Genomic DNA, 17,192 nt, shown 5'->3' with positions numbered 1-17,192 from the left:
TATAAAGGGTTGAATTCCGTCTAAGCTCTGGTGTCTTTGGCAGGGGTGTTCTGGGTGGAGAATTGGAGGTAGGGTTGGGGGACTCAAGACCAAAGTTGTGACTGGAGGGTTGTGGGGAGGTATGGAGAAAGCTGACATATCAGGATTGAAGTTTTTAGCGTTTTATTTAGAAAAACTAAGGTGTGTGTTGGGGGGAGCAGGGGTCAGGAAAAGGACAGGGAGAAAGCCCGGTAGCCTAAATTGGTGAATACATCGACTCGACAGCTGTTCCCTGCGGATGTCAGCACCTGGAAGAGACCAGAGGGGGTCTGAGACCAGGGGCAGAAAGAGGAGGGGAGCTTCTCTGGGGCTTCTTCCCCAGTTCCTATGGTTCCCCTCCCTGTTTCCTCCCCAGTTTCCACCTTGCACTCGGGGGCAGCCGGCTGCTGATTGAGGCTGAGGCTGAGCAGGCTCGGGGAGGAGCCGGGCACCTGGGCCTTAAGCTCCCCGCTCAGTTGCCACTGGTTCACACAGGGCCCCTGGCCGGCTGACAGGATCTGGGGACAAAGGCAGAAGTTAGGGCTGGGAGAGGGAGTGGAACCACAGGGCCAGGGTCGGGGGAAGATGCCGGAGGAGGAAAGGCTGGAGCGGATGGGGCAGGGGGTGCAGTCTCACCAAGTCTTGGTAAAAGGTGACATGTTTCTGAGGAGCCCGGAGCGGGAAAACGGTGGTGGGGGTTGCGGAACGGAGATGCCAGAGGGTGAGAGCGGGTCCCCCGCCGCACACCTGGAAGGACACACAGAGAGCTGGGAGCCGGCCTCGGACTGAGCAGGTGGAAGGACGCAGCCCCTTCTCCTCCCCCCTTCAACCCCCAGGACTTGCCCCTCGCCTCCGCTCACCATCCAGTCCGAGTCAGTGGCCAGACAGCCGATCCACTTCCCATTCTGGGGGCGGGCACACTCCTGAGGGGGTGATGCAAAGAGCCTCAAATCAGCCAACGGGGATGGAGGCGACGGCTCCATTCCCGGACCAGTCCGCGTCCAGCCCGGACTCCCTTGGGGGGAGCTGTGTCCAGCTCCGGGGCCCTTTGCCTCAAGAACCCTCAAACGCTGGAGCAGGCCATGGTGAGATGATTCAGGCTGGTTGGAGGAGTCTATGTACCTCCCCAACCCGGGACCCCAAGGGAGCTTCTGGGTAAATCCCTCGCACCTGTGCCTAGTCAGAAGTGCAGAAGCCATTAGGAGTAACGGCTGGATCGTCGCACAGATCACGGGATGTATGGAGTCCCCTCCCCGGGCCAGACTGGGCCAACCGAAGGGCCAAGGGTCTCCTTTGGGAAGCCCACGCTGGCCCCTCTACCCGAGGCTCAGCTTGCTCCAGAACGGAGCCGAGACAGGGCCAGGTTAAGGTCTCTCACCTCATGCTTGTAGACTTCAATGGTCTGGACTTCCTCTCCCGTGCGCAGGTCTGAGAAAAGAGGAGGGCAGGTCCTTTCCTTTCTATCTCCGAGCCCCTCATCACAACCCACCCCGCTCTTCACCCCTCGACCCCTTTCTCCTCTTTCTGCCTCTTACCCCAGAGACGCACGGCCCCGTCCTCTCCCCCAGACAGCACCTCTGGGCTCCTCTCGCGCAGAGCCAGGCAGTGAATGTAATCAGAATGACCCCGCAAGGCGCGCTGCAAAAGAGGGAGAAAAACTGAGCCCTGCCCGGCTCGCCGCCCCAGCCCCTTCGCACCACAAGGCCTGTCATCCCTCCTAGAGACCAGGCCGGTGTCTGGGCCTCAGCTCACTGTGAATGTCCCCGTCTCCAGGTCCATGGTGTGAAGCAGACAGTCGCCTCCAGCCAAGAGCAGTGAATTCTCCTAGTGGGATTAGAAGGGGCAACTGGAAGTCAGAACTCAAAATCAGGTCGTGCTTGTGGGAGGGAGGGGAATCGGGGCACCTGACTAGAGAGAGGGTTAAAGGTTGGGCTAGCCAGGGAAAGAGGGAGAGTTGGAGCAGGATGAGGGGAGGGCTGTACCTTGGGGTTCAGGAGTAAAGTGTTGATCTCGGGAACCTCCAGGCTGTTCCTGGGGAGAGGGTATTAACAGGGGTGATGCTAGGAGAGGCCGTTCTCCCCTCCATTTTAGGGTTCCCTCCCCAGACCTCCCCCCGGCCCAGTCGGACTGCCCACCTGTATGGGGGGTGGCGGCTCCACACTTCCTTGCAGCCCTACAGGAAGACCACAGCACAGTGAGGATCCAGGCTTCGCCCACTTCCCGCCCCACTGCTCACTCCCCTCCTAGGACCCAGGCACCTTGTCCCCCACCTTACCTTCTTGACAACTTCCCCCCAGAGCCAAGCCTTCACCTCCCCATCCCCGGCACTGAGTAAGTGTCGATCCGTGGAGACCAAGCTGTATACCGGGGCGTCGTGGGCTGAAGAAAAGGACCAGGACTGAGGGACACACATTTTCCCCCCTCCAAGACACGATCCTTCCCCTCCAGCTGCCTGGGCTCCTTCTTACGGCTCCCCTCCCCTCTTTGCCCAGCTTCCTAATACCCACACCCACCTGTGAAGGTCACCACTGGCTTCTTACTCTCCTCTTTGGCCTCTGAGCTCAAAGCAGCTGACAAACTGAAGGGGAAGAGACATTGGAGAGCTGGGTGGGGACGGCCGGGACCCGAAGTTACGGGGGTCATAAGGGATCTCTGGAGTGGGAGTGAGAGGAAGGGAGCAGACCACCTGGGTTAGAGACTTGGCCCAGACCAGTTTCCTGGCCAAACCCCATCCGCCCAGCCCTGACTCAGTTCTAGTCCAGTCTGCACAGTGCTCTGGGATCATCATCATCATCAATCGGATTTATTGAGCGCTTACTGTGTGCAGAGCACTGGACTAAGCACTTGGGAAGTCCAAGTTGGCAACATATAGAGACAGTCCCTACCCAACAGCGGGCTCACAGTCTAAAAGGGGGAGACAGAGAACAAAACCAAACATACTAACAAACATGCTCTGGGATGGCAGGATCAGCACGGCTCAGTGGGAAGAGCCCGGGCTTGGGAGTCAGGGGTCATGGGTTCAAATCCCGGCTCCGCCAACTGTCAGCTGTGTGACTTTGGGCAAGTCACTTCACTTCTCTGTGACTCAAGTTACCTCACCTGTAAAATGGGGCTGAAGACTGTGAGCCCCACGTGGGACAGCCTGATCACCCTGTATCCTCCCCAGCGCTTAGAACAGTGCTTTGCACATAGTAATCGTTTAACAAATGCCATCATCATCATCATTATTATTATTATTATCTGCCTCTGACCTGGGTGAAACCAGAAATGGGCCTAAGCAGGATCAGAAACGGGTCAGTACCTCGCGCGAGTTTTCGATCCCAAAGCGTGGGTGGATGGAGGGAGGATCATCTGTCATTTACGACAGATCCATCTGTCCACCCGTCCATCCATCTGCGAGGTGCTTTTTGTGTTCGGAGTTGAGGGCTGCTGAAGTACAAGCCCAAGCAGTAATAATGATAATGATGGTATTTGTTAAGCGCTTACTATGTGCGAAGCACTGTTCTAAACGCTGGGGGGGTGGGGATACAAGGTAATGAGGTTATCCCACATGGGGCTCACAATCTTCATCCCCATTTTATAGATGAGGTAGCTGAGGCCCAGAGAAGTTAAATGACTTGCCCAAAGTCACACGGCAGACAAGCGGCGGAGCCGGGATTAGAACCCATGGCCTCTGACTCCCAAGCCCGGGCTCTTTCCACTGAGCCACGCTGCTTCTGGAACCAACTGGTCCCACTGCACAATCGCACATGTATAGTCAATCAATCAATCAATCATATTTATTGAGCGCTTACTGTGTGCAGAGCACTGTACTAAGTGCTTGGGAAGTACAAATTGGCTACATATAGAGACAGTCCCTACCCAACATTGGGCTCACAGTCTAAAAGAAGCGCTTACTATGTGCTTACTATCTAGTCCTACTGCACAATCGCACAATCATATAAAAAAATCACCCATGCCCAGGCTCACTCCATCCATGTGCCTGAAGGCAACACCCCCGTCCGCAATGGCCTTAAAATCTCTAACTGGGAATGTGAGGGTGGATTGAAAAGGGATCCCAAACTGGTCAGGACAGATTTGGTGGAAGCCCAGCCTGCCCCAACCCATGGGGTCACGACCCTTGCTTCTGCCCTGACCCAGGCAGGACTACGGTCTGGGTTCTAGAAGCAGCGTGGCTTAGCGGGAAGAGCCCGGGCTTGGGAGCCAGAGGTAGAGGGTTCTAATCGTCATCATCAATCGTATTTATTGAGCGCTTACTATGTGCAGAGCACTGTACTAAGCGCTTGGGAAGTACAAATTGGCAACATATAGAGACAGTCCCTAACCCAACAGTGGGCTCACAGTCTAAAAGGGGGAGACAGAGAACAAAACCAAACATACTAACAAAGGAAAATAAATAGAATAGATATGTACAAGTAAAATAAATAAATAGAGTAATAAATGTGTACAAACATATATACATATATACAGGTGCTGTGGGGAAGGGAAGGAGGTAAGGCGGGGGGGATGGAGAGGGGGACGAGGGGGAGAGGAAGGAAGGGGCTCAGTCTGGGAAGGCCTCCTGGAGGAGGTGAGCTCTCAGTAGGGCCTTGAAGGGAGGAAGGGGCTCTGCCACTGATCAGCCGTGTGACTTTGCGCGAGCCACTTCACTTCTCAGTTCCCTCATCTGTAAAATGGGGGATTAAGTCTGTGAGCCCCACGGGGGACCACCTCATTACCTTGAATCTACCCCAGCGCTTAGAACGGTGCTGGGCACATAGTAAGCGCTTAACAAATACCACTAGTATTATTATTATTATTATTGCAGAAGGCAATGCATTAGGGAACCAACCCACCGGGAGCCAGTACCTGAAGATGGCAATCTGCCCATAGTTATTCCCCACTGCCAGGAACTTGCCACAGGGAGAGACACTTTGGGAGAAGATGGTCATGTGCAGCCTCTCCAAGGCCCGGTGGACTTCCATCTGAGGACGAATGTGGATAAGAGAGTCACACGCAACCAGCCGTTCTCCTCTATCAAATCCAGCCTCGCTGGCCCCAAGGAATCACTCATCCAGCCTCCCTCCTAGGTCCCCAGCCTCATCATCATCATCATCATCATCAATCGTATTTATTGAGCGCTTACTATGTGCAGAGCACTGTACTACGCACTTGGGAAGTACAAATTGGCAACATATAGAGACAGTCCCTACCCAACAGCGGGCTCACAGTCTAAAAGGGGAAGTCAGAGAACAAAACCAAACATACTAAGAAAATAAAATAAATAGAATAGATATCATCAATCGTATTTATTGAGCGCTTACTATGTGCAGAGCACTGTACTAAGCGCTTGGGAAGTACAAATTGGCAACATATAGAGACAGTCCCTACCCAACAGTGGGCTCACAGTCTAAAAGGGGGAGACAGAGAACAAAACCAAACGTACTAACAAAATAAAATAAATAGAATAGATATGTACAAGTAAAATAAATAGAGTAATAAATATGTACAAACATATATACAGGTGCTGTGGGGAAGGGAAGGAGGTAAGAAGAGGGGGATGGAGAGGGGGACGAGGGGGAGGCCTGATGGAAGGCCCAAAAAGCTCACCAAATTAAACCTGGTCAGTTCAGATTGGAATAAGTTTCTAACAGTTCAGTAGGCAGAAATAAAATTCATAGTGGAAAAAGGGCCGTCCCCAACAAGATGGAATTAAAGGAGACAAGGGAAAAGGAAAGCACCTAGGGACAGAAACCAAATTAACACAAATCAAGAAGGGGAAGGCGGGTTAAACGCAGATTCCACAGAAAAAGACCCAGGGGTCAGAGAAGACAAGAAGCTGAACATGCGTGAGTCATGAGAAGCAGCGTGGCTCAGTGGAAAGAGCACAGGCTTGGGAGACAGAGGTCATGGGTTCTAATCCTGACTCTGCCACTTGTCAGCTGTGTGACTCTGGGCAAGTGACAACTTCTCTGAGCCTTAGTGCCCTCATCTGTAAAATGGGGATGAAGACTGTGAGCCCCACGTCGGACAACCTGATCACCTTGTATCTACCCCAGCGCTTAGAGAACAGTGCTTGGCACATAGTAAGCGCTTAACAAATGCCGTCATCATTATTATTATTATTAATGCAATACCACTACTTAAAACAAAACTAATAAAGTCCTGGGATGTAATTTGCAGACCATGGGACAGGGATTGTGTCCGATTTGATTAACTTGCACGTACTCCAACACTTCGCACATAACAGTGCTAAGTACTGGGGAAGTAGCGTGGCTCAGTGGAAAGAGCCCGGGCTTTGGAGTCAGAGGTCATGAGTTCGAATCCCGGCCCCACCCGCTGTCAGCTGTGTGACTTTGGGCAAGTCATTTAACTTCTCTGGGCCTCGGTTACCTCATCTGTAAAATGGGGATGAAGATTGTGAGCCCCCTGTGGGACAACCTGATCACCTTGTATCCTCCCCAGCGCTTAGAACAGTGCTTTGCACACAGTAAGCGCTTAATAAAATGTCATTATTATTATAACAGGTGCTTAGTGAATGTCATCACTTTGTATGTATCAAAAGAAGCAGAGAAGCAGCGTGGCTCCGTGGAAAGAGCACGGGCTTTGGAGTCAGAGGTCATGGGTTCAAATCCCGGCTCCGCCACTTGTCAGCTGTGTGATCAACCTGATCACCTTGTACTCCCCAGCGCTTAGAACAGTGCTTTGCACATAGTAAGCGCTTAACAAATACCATCATTATTATTATTATTATTATTAAAAGGGGTAATGGCATTCAAGATTTCAGAGAAGCAGCATGGCCTACTGGAAAGAGCACAGGCCTGGGAATCAGAAGGACCGGGGTTCTAATCCTGACCACCACTGGTCTGCTGTGTGACCTTGGGCAAATCACTTAACTTCTCTGGGCCTCAGTTACATCATCTGTAAAATGGGGATTGAGACTGTGAGTCATTCATTCATTCAATTGTATTTATTGAGCACTTACTATGTGCAGAGCACTGGACTAAGCGCTTGGGAGGTACAAGTTGGCAACATATAAAGACGGACGGTTCCCTACCCACCAACGGGCTCACAGTCTAGAAGGGGGAGACAGGCAACAAAACAAAACATGGAGACGGGTGTCAAAGTCATCAGAACAAATAGAATTAAAGCAAATAGAATTAAGAGAAGCAGCGTGGCGCAGTGGAAGGAGCTCGGGCTTTGGATTCAGACATGGGTTCAAATCCCGGTTCCACCAATTGTCAGCTGTGTGACTTTGGGCAAATCACTTCACTTCTCTGGGCCTCAGTTACCGCATCTGTAATATGGGGATTCAGACTGTGAGCCCCCCCATGGGCCCACCTGATCACCTTGTAACCTCCCCAGTGCTTAGTACAGTGCTTTGCACATAGTAAGCGCTTAATAAATGCCACAATTATTATTATTAATTAAAGCTCTATCACATCATTAACAAAATAAATAGAAGAGTAAATATGTACAAGTAAAATAGACTAATAAATCTGTACAAATATATATACAAGTGCTGTGGGGAGGGGAAGGAGATAGGGCAGGGGGATGGGGAGGAGGAGAGGAAAAAGGGGGCTCAGTGGGGGAAGGCCTCCTGGAGGAGGTGAGCTCTCAGTAGGGCTTTGAAGGGAGGGAGAGCTAGCTTGAAGGATGTGTGGAGGGAGGACATTCCCGGCCAGGGGAAGGACGTGGGCCGGGAGTCGAAGGCGGGACAGGTGAGAGCGAGGTACAGTGAGGACGTTAGCAATGGCAGAGAAGCGGAGGGTGCGGGCTGGGCCGGAGAAGGAGAGAAGGGAGGTGAGGTAGGAGAGGGCGAGGGGATGGATGGACAGCCTTGAAGCTGAGGGTGGGCCATGGCCTGTGTCCAACTTGATTATCTTGCATCAACTCCAGTGCTTAGTACAATGCCTGACACATAGCATGCGCTTAACGACTACCACAAAAATAATGAAAAAAAAAAAAGAATTGGGAAGTGACCCTTCCTGCACATTTGCCCTTTGACAAACCCTTCATTAGCAGGGGTGGAAAAATCCCGAGGACTCGCTCTCACAGGTGAAGAGAATTTGGGACACCCTGACGGCCGTGAGCCATCATCATCAATCGTATTTATTGAGCGCTTACTATGTGCAGAGCACTGTACTAAGCGCTTGGGAAGTACAAATCGGCAGCATATAGAGACAGTCCCTACCCAACAGTGGGCTCACAGTCTAAAAGGGGGAGACGGAGAACAAAACCAAACATACTGACAAAATAAAATAGAATAGATATGTACAAATAAATTAAATAAATAGAGTAAAAAAATATGTACAAAGCCATGAAACGCACCCATCACGGACTAAAGCCGGGGAGGAGGGGAGATGGGTCAAAGATGGAACGTGACTTTGCCCAGGGTCTCAGGCTTCGGGCTCCCACACTCGGACACGTACATAGGTTGGAGCACTCCCACAGACAATCCTCAAGCAAGTCACTTCACTTCTCTGGGCCTCAGTTACCTCATCTGCAAAATGGGGATTAAGAGCGTGAACCCCATGTAAGACAAGGGGCTGTTGATTAACTTGTAACTACCCCAGTGCTTAGAACAGGGCTTGACACATAGCAAGCGCTTTAACAAGCACTATAAATAATGACAATAATAATAATCAAGTCGTCATGTTCACTGTACCACTGGGTAGGCTAGCAGATCGGTGAGGGGCCTCATCAGAAGCATCGCACTCCGGCTCTTTTTATTGTTTTTATTGTTCTCCTTTCCTCATCTGTTTCTGCTTTATTTGTCATTCCTACTTCTCCAGATCAGTGCCCCCCCTCTCCCCCTTATTCTTCACAGTCAAGTTCCCCGTTGACCAGGGGAAGTATTAATTATGCGAATTATGAGAAGCAGCGTGGCTTAGTGGAAAGAGCCCGGGCTTGGGAGTCAGAGGTCATGGGTTCAGATCCCGGCTCCGCCACTCGTCAGCTGGGTGACTTTGATCAAGTCACTCAACTTCTCTGTGCCTCAGGTACCTCATCTTTAAAATGGGGGTGAAGACTGTGTGCCCCACGGGGGACAACCTTGGCATTTAACTCCTCTGTGCCTCTGTTACCTCGCTGGATAATGGGGATGGAGAGTGTGACCCCCTTGTGAGACAGGGACTGTGTCCAACCTCATTAACTTGTATCTACCCCAACGCTTATGGTACTTGGCACATAGGAAGCACTTAACAAGCACCATTGGTACAGGTCCTGTGGGGATAATTAGGGTCTTGAAGTCGAAAGCCATTCCCTCTGATCCCCGCAGGAGTTTTCTAAAGACCCTTGGATTTGGGTCACCCCAAGCAGAGGGTCTGGGGTGAGAAGCAGCCTGGCCTAATGAATAAGCACAGGCCTGGGATTCAGAAGGACCTGGGTTCTAAATCCATTTCTGCCACTTGTCTGCTGTGTGACTTCAGGCAAGTCACTTAACTTCCCTGGGGCTCAGTCACCTCGTCTGTAAAGTGCAGATTAAGGTTATTACTCTATTTTACTTGTACCTATCTATTCTATTTATTTTATTTTGTTGGTATGTTTGGTTTTGTTCTCCGTCTCCCCCTTTTAGACTGTGAGCCCACCGTTGGGTAGGGACTGTCTCTATATGTTGCCAACTTGGACTTCCCAAGCGCTTAGTCCAGTGCTCTGCACACAGTAAGCGGTCAATAAATACGATTGATTGATTGATTGATTGACTGTGAGTCCCCTATGGTACAGGGAATGTGTCCAACCTGTTGGGTAGGGACTGTCTCTATATGTTGCCAATTTGTACTTCCCCAGCGCTTAGTACAGTGCTCTGCACATAGTAAGCGCTCAATAAATACGATTGATTGATTGATTGATTGACTGTGAGTCCCCTATGGTACAGGGAATGTGTCCAACCTGTTGGGTAGGGACTGTATATGTTGCCAATTTGTACTTCCCAAGCGCTTAGTACAGTGCTCTGCACATAGTAAGCGCTCAATAAATACGATTGATGATGATGATGGTGATTATCTTGTATCCACCCTAGCGGTTACAGTGACTGGCACTTAGTAAGCACTTAACAAATACCATTTAAAAAAAAAATTCCAGAGTGTGTTGTGCTTCACAGATCATTTTCCTCCTCAAGATTTGACTACTTGGGGCTGGGAAAGGTACGGTATCGGGGGACTGTCTCTATATGTTGCCAATTTGTACTTCCCAAGCGCTTAGTACAGTGCTCTGCACGTAGTAAGCGCTCAATAAATACGATTGATAATGATGATGATGATGATGGAGGTCTGGAAGACTCCCTTGGTATATCAGAAACACACCTCGGGGAAAAAAGTGAGACTAGGTGGAGCCAAATTTGGTACTGGATTTATATATATATATATATATTTGTACATATTTATTACTTTATTTATTTATTTATTTATTTTGCTTGTACATATCTATTCTATTTTGTTAATATGTTTGTTTTTCTTCTCTTTCTCCCCCTTCTAGACTGTGAGCCCACGGTTGGGTAGGGACGGTCTCCAGATGTTGCCAACTTGGACTTCCCAAGCGGGGCAGCGCGATGTCGCCGACTTGTCAATCAATCAATCAATCAATCAATCATATTTATTGAGCGCTTACTATGTGCAGAGCACTGTACTAAGCGCTTGGGAAGTCCAAATTGGCAACATCTAGAGACAGTCCCTACCCAACAGTGGGCTGACAGTCTAAAAGGGGGAGACAGAGAACAGAACCAAACAGACTAACAAAATGAAATAGAGTAGATAGGTACAAGTAAAATAAATAAATAGAGTAATAAATATGTACTTCCCAAGCGCTTAGTCCAGTGCTCTGCACACAGGAAGCGCTCAATAAAGACGATTGAATGAATGAGTGAGTGAATGAATGAATGAATGAAGATGGCGGGCGGGCGCCGGCCCCGTCGAGGAAAACTACAGCTCCCAGCAGGCAGCGCGGCAAGCGCCAGCCCCGCGGGGATTCTCCGGCGCGCGTGCGCGCTGCGCAGCCCGGCCGGGGTTCGCCGGCGCGCGTGCGCACTGCGCAGCCCCGCTAGAACTCGCCGGCGCCAAGCGCGCACGCGTGCGCAGTGCGCAGCCCCTCCCCCTCCCCCTCCCCCCATCGCCCCGGCCCGGCGCGCGTGCCCGGGGGGACCCGCCGCCGTGGGACCCCCCCCCTCCGCCGGCTCCAGCCGGGTGAGCTCCTCCCCTCCCCCTCCCCCCCTTCTCCGTCCCCGCCGCCCGGGGAACCCCAGCGTCCCCTCTTCCCGCCCCCGAGACCCACCGTGGCTCCGCCGCCGCTCTCTGCGCCTGCGCGGGAAGCCGTCGGTCCCCGCGCGCGCTCGGCCGCTCGGCTCCCCCAGCGCGCCTGCGCTCGGGCTCCGGGCCCGGCACGGACCGGCACGGACCTCCCCTCCCCTCCCCTCCAGGGGGCGCGCGCGCGCGCCCGCCTCCGCCCTGCCCACCCGTCAGCCCCTCCCTGCCCCCCCCCCTGCCCCCCCCCTCAGCCCCCCGTCAGCCCCTCCCTGCCCCCCCCTCAGCCCCCCCCTACCCACCCCTACCCACCCTTCAGCCCTCCCCTCAGCCCCTCCCTGTCCCTCCCTGCCCACCCCTCAGCCCCACCCTGCCCACCCCTGCCCACCCTCAGCCCCTCCCTACCCACCCCTGCCCACCCCTCAGCCCCCCGTCTGCCCCTCCCTGCCCACCCCTCAGCCCCTCCCTGCCCACTCCTGCCCACCCCTCAGCCCCTCCCTGCCCTACCCCTCAGCCCACCCCTGCCCTGCCCATCCCTGCCCATCCCTCAGCCCATCCCTCAGCCCACCCCTCAGCCCCCCTGCCCATCCCTCAGCCCATCCCTCAGCCCACCCCTCAGCCCCCCTGCCCATCCCTCAGCCCATCCCTCAGCCCACCCCTCAGCCCCCCTGCCCATCCCTCAGCCCATCCCTCAGCCCACCCCTCAGCCCCCCCTGCCCATCCCTCAGCCCATCCCTCAGCCCACCCCTCAGCCCCCCTGCCCATCCCTCAGCCCATCCCTCAGCCCCCCTGCCCATCCCTCAGCCCACCCCTCAGCCCACCCCTCAGCCCCCCTGCCCATCCCTCAGCCCACCCCTCAGCCCCTCTGCCCATCCCTCAGCCCATTCCTCAGCCCCCCTGCCCACCCCTCAGTCCCCCTGCCCTACCCCTCAGCCCCTTCCTGCACACCCCCCAGCCCACCCCTGCCCTGCCCACCCCTCAGCCCACCCCTGCCCATCCCTACCCACCCTTCAGCCCCCCTGCCCATCCCTCAGCCCACTCCTCAGCCCCCCTGCCCACCCCTCAGCTTCGCCCTGCCCACCCCTTCCCACCCCTCAGCCCCTCCCTGCCCACCCTGCCCACCCCTGAGCCCTCCTCTGCCCACCCCTCAGCCTCTCCCTGCCCCCCCCCTGCCCACCCCTGCCCACCCCTCAGCCTCTCCCTGCCCCCCCCCCCCCCAGCCCCTCCCTGCCCTGCTGTTCCGGGCCCCTGCCCCAGACCCTCCCATCTGGTCCCTCAGGGCCAACTCCTACCTTCGTGGCCCTTCCCCAACATGGGGGCTCCCCCAGCAAGGTCCCAGTCTTTACCATCAATCGTATTTATTGATCATCAATCGTATTTATTGAGCGCTTACTATGTGCAGAGCACTGTTTACGCACTCATCCGTTCAATCGTCTTCATAATAACAACGATACAGTTTATTAAGCACTTACCATGTGCAAAGCACTGTCCTAAGGCACTGGGGAGGTTGCAAGGAGAAGCAGCATGGCTCCGTGGAAAGAGCCCGGGCTTTGGAGTCAGAGGTCATGGGATCAAATCCCAGCTCCGCCACTTGTCTAGACTGTGAGCCCACTGTTGGGTAGGGACCGTCTCTATATGTTCCCAACTTGTACTTCCCAAGCACTTAGTACAGTGCTCTGCACATAGTAAGCGCTCAATAAATACAATTGATTGATTTATTGTCAGCTGGATGACTTTGGGCAAATCACTTCACTTCTCTGGGCCTCAGTTCCCTCATCTGTAAAATGGGGGTGAAGACTGTGAGCCCCCCGTGGGACAACCTGATCACCTTTAACCTCCCCAGCACTTAGAACAGTGCTTTGCACATAGTAAGCGCTTAATAAATGCCGTTATTATTATTAAGGTTACAGACTGGGCCCCCTTTTTCCTCTCTTCTTCCCCATCCCCTCCGCCATACCTCCTTCTCCTCCCCACAGCACCTGTATATACATTTGTACAGATTTATTACTCTATTTATTTTACTTGTACATATTTACTATTATATTTATTTTGTTAATGGTGTGCATATAGCTTTATTTCTGTTTGTTCTGACAATTTTGACACCCGTCTACATGTTTTGTTGTCTGTCTCCCCCTTCTAGACTGTGAGCCCGTTGTTCAGTAGGGACCGTCTATATGTTGCCGACTTGGACTTCCCAAGCGCTTAGTACATTGCTCTGCACACAGTAAGCGCTCAATAAATACGATTGAATGAATGAATGAAGGTGATCAGGTTGTCCCACGGGGACTCAGTCTTAATCCCCATTTTCCGGATGAGGGAACTGAGACACAGAGAAGTGGAGTGACTTGCCCAAAGTCACACAGCTGACAAGTGGGTCATGAACCCATGACCTCTGACTCCCAAGCCCGGGCTCTTTCCAATCAATCAATCGTATTTATTGAGCGCTTACTTTGTGCAGAGCACTGGACCAAGCGCTTGGGAAGTACAAGTCTTCAGAGGGGTTCCCCGGACCCAGGCCCGTCTCCTCACCCTTCAGCGCTCCCCGTCCCACCAAGGGCCACACAATCAATCAATCGTATTTATTGAGCGCTTACTGTGTGCAGAGCACTGTACTAAGCGCTTGGGAAGTACAAGTTGGCAACATATATGACCTCTTCGTATTGGAGCACTTTATTGGGTGCGCTGTACTAGGTTCTTGGGAGAGTACAATATAACTGAGTTGGTAGACATGCTCAAGCTTTTACTGTGAGCCCACTGTTGGGTGGGGACTGTCTCTATGTGATGCCAATTTGTACTTCCCAAGCGCTTAGTACAGTGCTCTGCACATAGTAAGCACTCAATAAATACGATTGATTGATTGATTGATTTTACAGTACCCAAATGTCCCGATTTGTTGCCAGTTTGTACTTCCCAAGGGCTTAGTACAGTGCTCTGCACATAGTAAGCGCTCAATAAATATGATTGATTGATTGATTGACTCTCCCCCACCATCTTTTTTTAAAAATGGTATCTGTTAAGCCCTTACTATGTGTCAAGCGGTGTTGTAAGCCCCGGGGGGAAAATTCAAGTTAATGAGGCCAGATACAGTCCCTGCCCCAGATGGGGCACAGTGACCTCAGTTGTGACCTCAAAACACAAATGACCTCTTTCTCCTTCAGGGGCCCCAAAGCCGCTCCCCCATGACCCGCAGCCCTCTATGGAGCCCGGATCCCCAGCTCGGCCAGACCCCGGAGCCTTTCATTCCAGGAGCAGGACGCCAAAAACCGGGTGGGTGCACGGGGGGCTGCTAGGGATGGGTTAGGGTCCGGGGGAGGTTGGGGAACCCGGGGTGGGACACCTGGGTCCTGAGCGGAAGGATAGAAGTTGGAAGGGAAACCGCGTGGCCCAGTGGATAAAGCATATTTATTACTCTATTTATTTATTTATTTATTTATTTATTTTACTTGTACATTTCTATCCTATTCATTTTATTTTGTTGGTATGTTTGGTTCTGTTCTCTGTCTCCCCCTTTTAGACTGTGAGCCCACTGTTGGGTAGGGACTGTCTCTGTGTGTTGCCAATTTGTACTTCCCAAGCGCTTAGTACAGTGCTCTGCACATAGTAAGCGCTCAATAAATACGATTGATCGATTGATTGATTGGAAACCAGAGGACCTGAGTTCCAAACCTGCCTCCGCCACTTGCCTGCCGCGTGACCTTAGTATGTTTGGTTTTGTTCCTGTCTCCCCCTTTTAGACTGTGAGCCCACTGGTGGGTAGGGACTATCTCCATATGTTGCCAACTTGTACTTCCCAAGCGCTTGGTACAGTGCTCTGCACACAGTAAGCGCTCAATAAATACGATTGATTGATTGACTCTCCTGGGCCTCAGTTCCCTCAACCGCAAAGTGGGGAGTCAGTACTCGTTCCCCCTTCTACTTGACCGAGCCCCATGTGGGGTCGGGACCGCATCTGGCCTCATTAACTTGAATTTTTACCCCGGCGCTTCCAGCACCGCTTGACACACAGTAAGAGCTTAACAGATACCATTTTTAAAAAGAGATGGTGGGGGCGAGTCGGGACATTTGGGTGCTGTAAACGCTTGAACGTGTCTACCAACTCAGTTATATTGTGCTCTCCCAAGAACTTAGTAAAGCACTCAAATCTGATTGACCGATTCCGTGGGGAAAAGAGGAAGGAGTGGAGGTTCAACTTTGTCTCTTCCCTAGTTCCTCTTCCAGTGGAACTCAACCCCACTTAAGCACCAAGCGACGCCTGGAGAAGGAGGAGCAGTAAGTGATACCTGACTTCTCCCCACCCGCTTCTTCATTACCTACCTGAAAGCCCCTCACTAACCGCCCGTGACACGCTGGTTCCCGAGCCAGTCGCTCCGCTCCCAGCCTGCCCCCCAACCCTACCCTCACTCAGTCTCCCGATCCCCGTATCGCCCTCTTCCTCGGGGTCCAGCATCCTCAAATTTCCCTCCGTAGGACCCCTCTTTGTAAGCAGTTCCTTTCGGAAGAGAACATGGCGGTCCACTTCTCCCGCCTCAGCCTGCACAACGACCACCCGTACTGTACACCCCCGGCTATCTTCCCGCTCCGGAACCCGGCCCCCTCCACGGGCAGGTAAGGCTTCGTCTCTCACACCGAATAAACCGAATAAATCAACCGTAGCCTCTCTCTCAACCTTTCTTCTCCCTTCCGGTCCTGACCGTACAGCAGTCCAGCGGGGACGGTCCTCTCGGGCGTCCCGCCCCCGGGGAGCCCCCAGCTGCTTCTCACCACTCTCCAGAGCAAGCTGCATCTCCTCTATTTGAGTCTGAAGGGGAAAAACGAGAGCTGATTTTTTTTCTCCTGTCTTTGTTCCCCCCTAGGCCACCAGAGGAAGGCCCTCCCAGCACGGTTGGGGACCCCCATGCCCTGCCCCCCAGTCTCCTGCTGACCCTGTGAGTCCTTTGAAAAAGAAGGGAGCGGGGACCTGGAGTACCATCCCTAGGTAGTCTGACTCTAGCCTTTCTTCTCCCCGTCCCAGGGCCCCTCGCTCTGAACTGCTTCTCTGGCGCTACCCTGGCAGCCTGATCCCCGAAGCCCTGCGGCTGCTGAGATTCGGAGACCCCCCGGAGACCCAGTGCGAGGACCCCCCCGCAGAGGACACGATGGAGCTTTGAGCCAAGGAAAGTGTCCCTCTTCCTCAGAAACCTAAGCCTCAGGGCCTCTCCTTCCCCACAGATGTCAGGTGAGGGGGATGGATTTGGGCAGCCGAGACCTCCAGATCCCGGGTTGCGCCCGAGACGGTTCACTCCATTGCAGGAACCAGCACCCTCAGTGAGAACCGGCTTTCCCAAAGGGAAGAGGGGTGGGAGGAAGAGGGGGCACAGCACGGCCACCCTCACTTGTTAGGGAGGAACAGGGTACCCCCATGCTACCCTAAAGGAAAGACAGCTAGGTCTTTCCCTCCTCCAGCCTTCAGGCATCACCTTCCGGGCATCGTGGCCTCCACACACAGCCCTGTGGGGAAGCAGGGAGTGAGGCCACCCCAAAAGGGAGGAGGAAGGGCCGGAAAGGGTGGGTGACGTTGAGGGGGGGCCCGAGCTTGTGCCCCTTTGGGAGCAAAATAAAAGAGAGAGGCTGAATCTGGAGCCTGGTGCCGACCGATTTCTTGGAGAGACCACGGTTTAGGGGGTCTGGATACCAACGTTCGTCCTGTCCCTCACTTTCCCGTAGAGTGGGGGTCAGGGACAGGCCAGACCCAGCCCTGGAGTCTGGTGCCGACCAATTTCTTGAAGGGTTTCTTGAAGAGACCACGGGTCAGGGGGTCTGGATCCCAACGGTCCTCCTGTCCCTCACCTCCCCATACAGTGGGGTCAGGGACAGGCCAGACCCAGCTCAGACATTGAGAATGTGTGAGTCAGTGGCCCGCCTCCACCCCCGGCTGACTCACTCCCTTCCCCAGAAGATGGGAGGCCCGAGGCCAAACCT

At 53.3% G+C, this 17,192-nt stretch overlaps 2 protein-coding genes across 3 annotated transcripts; one reads left to right on the top strand and one right to left on the bottom strand.

The window, feature by feature from the left end:
- Positions 1 to 145: 145 nt before the first annotated feature.
- Positions 146 to 11,321, bottom strand: THOC6 (THO complex 6). Of its 2 annotated transcripts, none has more exons than XM_038754717.1 (13): positions 11,266 to 11,321; positions 4,867 to 4,982; positions 2,532 to 2,596; positions 2,294 to 2,397; positions 2,154 to 2,191; positions 2,001 to 2,049; positions 1,771 to 1,842; positions 1,554 to 1,656; positions 1,397 to 1,446; positions 879 to 941; positions 655 to 765; positions 402 to 536; positions 146 to 287 (listed from the first exon to the last, which is right to left on the bottom strand). In XM_038754717.1, the coding sequence occupies exons 2-13, from the start codon at positions 4,980 to 4,982 to the stop codon at positions 204 to 206; spliced, it is 990 nt and encodes a 329-aa protein (XP_038610645.1). In that variant the 5' UTR covers positions 11,266 to 11,321; the 3' UTR covers positions 146 to 203. The 2 variants fall into 2 exon arrangements, with proteins under 2 accessions (XP_038610645.1, XP_038610646.1); XM_038754718.1 differs by lacking the exon at positions 11,266 to 11,321 and adding an exon at positions 5,608 to 5,820.
- HCFC1R1 (host cell factor C1 regulator 1) lies at positions 11,111 to 16,852 on the top strand. Its single transcript, XM_038754719.1, has 6 exons — positions 11,111 to 11,177; positions 14,393 to 14,501; positions 15,441 to 15,503; positions 15,702 to 15,839; positions 16,088 to 16,159; positions 16,246 to 16,852. The coding sequence occupies exons 2-6, from the start codon at positions 14,431 to 14,433 to the stop codon at positions 16,379 to 16,381; spliced, it is 480 nt and encodes a 159-aa protein (XP_038610647.1). The 5' UTR covers positions 11,111 to 11,177; positions 14,393 to 14,430; the 3' UTR covers positions 16,382 to 16,852.
- Positions 16,853 to 17,192: the final 340 nt, after the last annotated feature.

Source organism: Tachyglossus aculeatus, chromosome 11 (genome assembly GCF_015852505.1).
Source record: "Tachyglossus aculeatus isolate mTacAcu1 chromosome 11, mTacAcu1.pri, whole genome shotgun sequence".
Taxonomy (NCBI): Eukaryota; Metazoa; Chordata; class Mammalia; order Monotremata; family Tachyglossidae; genus Tachyglossus; species Tachyglossus aculeatus.
This window is presented reverse-complemented; position numbering and strand designations above follow the sequence as displayed.